The sequence below is a fragment of the Fukomys damarensis genome, unplaced genomic scaffold, assembly GCF_012274545.1.
Source record: "Fukomys damarensis isolate Sample0158 unplaced genomic scaffold, DMR_v1.0_HiC HiC_scaffold_3, whole genome shotgun sequence".
Taxonomy (NCBI): Eukaryota; Metazoa; Chordata; class Mammalia; order Rodentia; family Bathyergidae; genus Fukomys; species Fukomys damarensis.
The window spans coordinates 7,809,506-7,813,708 of NW_022900915.1; the positions used below are offsets into that span (position 1 = coordinate 7,809,506).

The 4,203-nt window shown below is 40.0% G+C and overlaps 1 protein-coding gene across 1 annotated transcript in view; it reads left to right on the forward strand.

Moving 5' to 3' along the window:
- Window positions 1–3,524, forward strand: part of LOC104864296 (interferon-inducible GTPase 1) — a 23,454-nt gene extending 19,930 nt beyond the window's left edge. The window contains exon 2 of the mRNA XM_010627197.3: window positions 1,611–3,524. Within this exon, the coding sequence (XP_010625499.1) occupies window positions 1,611–2,876 (1,266 nt within the window). The 3' untranslated portion in view covers window positions 2,877–3,524. The remainder of the gene's footprint in view (window positions 1–1,610) is intronic.
- The last annotated feature ends 679 nt before the right edge of the window (window positions 3,525–4,203 follow it).

Below are 4,203 nucleotides of genomic sequence, written 5' to 3' on the forward strand. Positions count from 1 at the left end.
TAACGTAATTTAAACAGAGCCTAAGGGTAGGTGATTAAATTAAGAACCCTGTGGCTATCAAGGAGAAAGCAATGAAGAATGCATAAGCAGTAAGTACAAAACTCCTGAAATAAGAGAGTGGCTCAGAGATGCTGGGGTGATTTGAATGCAGAAGCCAAGGGGCCCGGAAGTAGTAAATGAGTTAAAGGTGTGTTCTGTGTGGTAGGTGTGCTGCGAACGTGAAGGAATTTCACTCAAAGTGAAACAAGAATCCCTTGGTGGCTTTAAGGAGAGGAGCGGCTGGCTATGCTCCGTAATTCATATGGCTGGCAAGAAGAAGGGCAAATAGTTCCGTGTGTATTGACATAATCCAAACTGGAAATGATGATGCCTTGGAGAAGGTAGGGTGTGGCACGGGATTCAGGGTGAGTGAATTTGGAGATACAGCCTGTCTCAGTCACTCTCCGCATCACCGAGACACAGTACCTGACACCTAATACTCAGACAGGTTTAATTTGGTTCATGGTTACAGTCCAAGGCGTGCCTGCTCCAGGGTAGTAACAACATGGCAGAGGGGCACAGTAGAGAAAAGCTGTTCATTTCACGGCAGCCAGGAGGCAGAAAGGGAAGGGAAGAGCCGGGGGTGGGCGGGAATAGACCATTGCAGGTCACGCCCAAGCACCCACCTCTTCTGACTAGACCTTTCCTCCTTAGGGCAAGTCAGCTATAGCACCTATGGTCCAGTCCTCTTCACCACCTATGTACTCAGTAGACTCTGGGGGAAATTCTCCATATAAACCATAACAGAGCCAAAAGGGTTCACTGACAAATTTAATATAAGATTAGATAGGATGAATGCAAGAATTTTGCAGTGTTTGCTTAATTAATGATGGAGGTCTGTGTACTGACATGAGATGTCTTGGAAGAAACGGTTTTGGGGAGGAGAAAAGGTAAGAATACCAAACCTGAGCTAGTTGAAAATCCATTTCAAAAACCATTTTGTTTCCTCCAACTTCTAGAATATCACACTCATGACTGACTATATAATACCACCTGACTTCACATGTGTGTACATATGGGGAGGAATTCATGTTTGTATTACACTTTCAGGTAGCTAATGCTATTAATTTGAGTGATTTTCCAGCTGCAATGATAATTAAGATTGATTTGTCATTTTCTCTTCTCTTAGTTTAATTATTCATATTTACCATCAGTGGTTTTTCACATCTGAAATGAATTAAGCATGATTAATTCATGTTTTCCTTTCATTTTAAATCTATAACTAATATATATTACATATCATATAATGTAATATGTACTATATTATAATAATTTACAATGTGTTATATAATTATATTTAATATATAACTGTACATAATATATATATATATATATCCTAAAATTTGATAATTTGTAGAACTTTTTGAGCCATTTAGATGTGACTTATTTTGATTCCTTTTTTTTTTTTTTTTTTTTTTTGTACCAGGGATCAAACTCAGGACCTTGCTTGCAAAGCAGGTGATAGCACCACTGAGCTCAATCCCTGGCCCTGACCTCTTATTTTGAAATAGGGAAGTTTAAATTTTTTTCTCAAAGATCTCCTTCAATTCTGTTCTTCCCCTCTTTTCTAGTTCCTCTGTTTACTCACAGTCATGAGCCAGCTGTACTCCAAAACTCCTAATGTTGAAGAACACCTGCATTTGCTCTCCAGCTTTAAATATTTTAAGAACTCAAGCACGGAAAACAAAGTCATCTCTCAAGAAACCATCAGTGCAATCGAGTTACACTTGACAGAAGGAGACATTCTAGGGGCAAATTCTGTGATCACCGCTGCGTTAAAAGAAATTGATAATACGCCACTCAACATTGCTGTGACAGGGGAATCGGGAACAGGGAAGTCCAGTTTCATCAACGCCCTGAGAGGGGTTGGGCATGAATCCAAAGAGGCAGCTCCTATTGGGGTGTGTGAAACAACCATGGAAAAGAAGTTATACTGTCACCCAGCCTTTCCCAATGTGAGGGTCTGGGACCTACCTGGCATTGGAACCATCAATTTCCAGCCAAAGGATTATCTTAAGCAAGTACAGTTTGTTGAGTATGACTTTTTTATTATTGTTTCTTCTACACGCTTCAAACAAAACGATATAGACCTGGCCAACGTGATCACAATTATGAAAAAAAATTTCTACTTTGTGAGAACCAAGGTGGACTCTGACTTAAGAAATGAAAAGAAATGTAAACCATCCACATTTAATGAAGAAACAGTCTTGCAGACAATCCAAAACAACTGTCTGGCTAACTTTAAGAAAAGCAACATGATTGAACCACAAATATTCTTAATCTCTAACAACAATGCATCTAAATTTGATTTCCCAATCCTAATGGACACCTTAATAAATGATGTCCCTGTTCAAAAGCGCCACATTTTTATGCTTTCCTTGCCTAATATTACTGAGGCAGTCACTGAAAGAAAGTGGAAATCTCTCAAGCAGCATATCTGGCTGAAAGCCTTCAAGGCTGGACTATTGGCTACCTTGCCTCTACAGGGCATAATTAGCATCAAAGATAAGGAGAAGCTGAAGACAAGTTTAAACTACTTCCGAGTCCTGTTTGGAGTGGATGATTTATCACTGAAGTCTTTGGCTAAGGATTTGCAAGTGCCTGTGGAACAACTCAAGGCAATCATCAAATCTCCAAATTTGTTGGAAATTGATAATGAAGAAACAATAGAGGAAAAACTTTGGAGATATGTGGAGACATTCTGTTTGATTAATGGAGGCCTCCTTGCTACGGGAATTTACTTTAAGAAAAGCTTCTGCTTGCAACTACATTTCCTTGACACCGTGTCTGAAGATGCTAAAGTTATCTTTAGAAAGTCATATTCAAGACAAAATTAAAACCTACCACACCCCACAGCTGCTGATCATAATAAAACCTAATGGTCAACACCAGAGTCATAGATAAATTCCCTCTTCTCACATATTTTCTTTGGAGGGTCTTGGACCTTAATTATGCAATAATACTATTATAGGGAACTAACCCAGATAGAAAGTAATGTACAGTCAGACGGAGACTGGGCTCCCAAGAAAATCAGTGAAGAATGAAGACATAAGAATTGTGTCTGAAGGCGCATCTGAAGAAGGCCATGCCTCCAGATAAAGATGTAACGGCCAGATCTGCATGTCTCCCTAAGGAATAGATAATAATTTGAGATTATATTGTAATTAGTACTACCTGGTCCAATCAGTCCAGACACACACAGATGGGTCACACAGATGGGTGAGCAGAGCATCCAGACCCATCCCTTCCCAAAAATGCCTTTGTTCTTTCCATATACCCTTGCTACATGACTTATTTCTCTTTTGGATCTATATTAGTGAGGCAGCTATACTTGTAACCCTATAGGTTGATTGTAGTTTGACCTATGTGGTACCCACATTGTGACTCTGATGTATAAATTACCCCTGAAAAAGAGCCTTGGTGGCCACCCCATTTGTGAGCCCTCCTGGAGCTCCAGGAATTATTCTTCTCTCCTATTTCCAATAAAACTCTCCTAACTTCTTCCTTTGGTTTGTGACTTCATTCCTAGATGTTGTGGCACCATAAACTCAGCACATTTGGCCGGGCGTGGTGGCGCATGCCTGTAATCCCAGCCATCCGGAGGCTGTGGCAGGAGGATCACTGTGAGTTTGAGACCAACCTGGGCTACACAGTGAGTTCTACACTTGAGAAGCAATTTATAGTGAGTTCCAGTTCAGTCTCAACTACATAGTGAGACCTGTCTCAAAAAATAAAAAAAAAAAAACAGCACATTTGATATCTAATAGATTGGGCATTGTATTTCTCCTGTATCATTCTCATTGAGCTTGTCAAAGAGTGGTTATTACATCGTGTGGCTTTTTTTTTTTTTTTCCTTCAGAAGATTGAGCCCATGGCTTTTGCAATGAGCTAAAACCCAGCAATTTTTATTTTTCGTTTTCAGACATGTTCTCACTACATTGCCAGTTTTCCCAGGCCAGGCACAAACTCAGGATCTTCACGCCTCAGTGCCCAAGTGCTGAGACTGTCAGCATGTGCCTTCCACAGCAACCTCCTTCCTGAGAAAACAAGAAAAATTCACAATTCTATGCTACAAGTAGTAGAGAACCCTATGACATCTTGTGGATACATGACTATCTCTAGTCTTTTCATTGACATGATGGTGAGGATTGGCAGCAATCCATA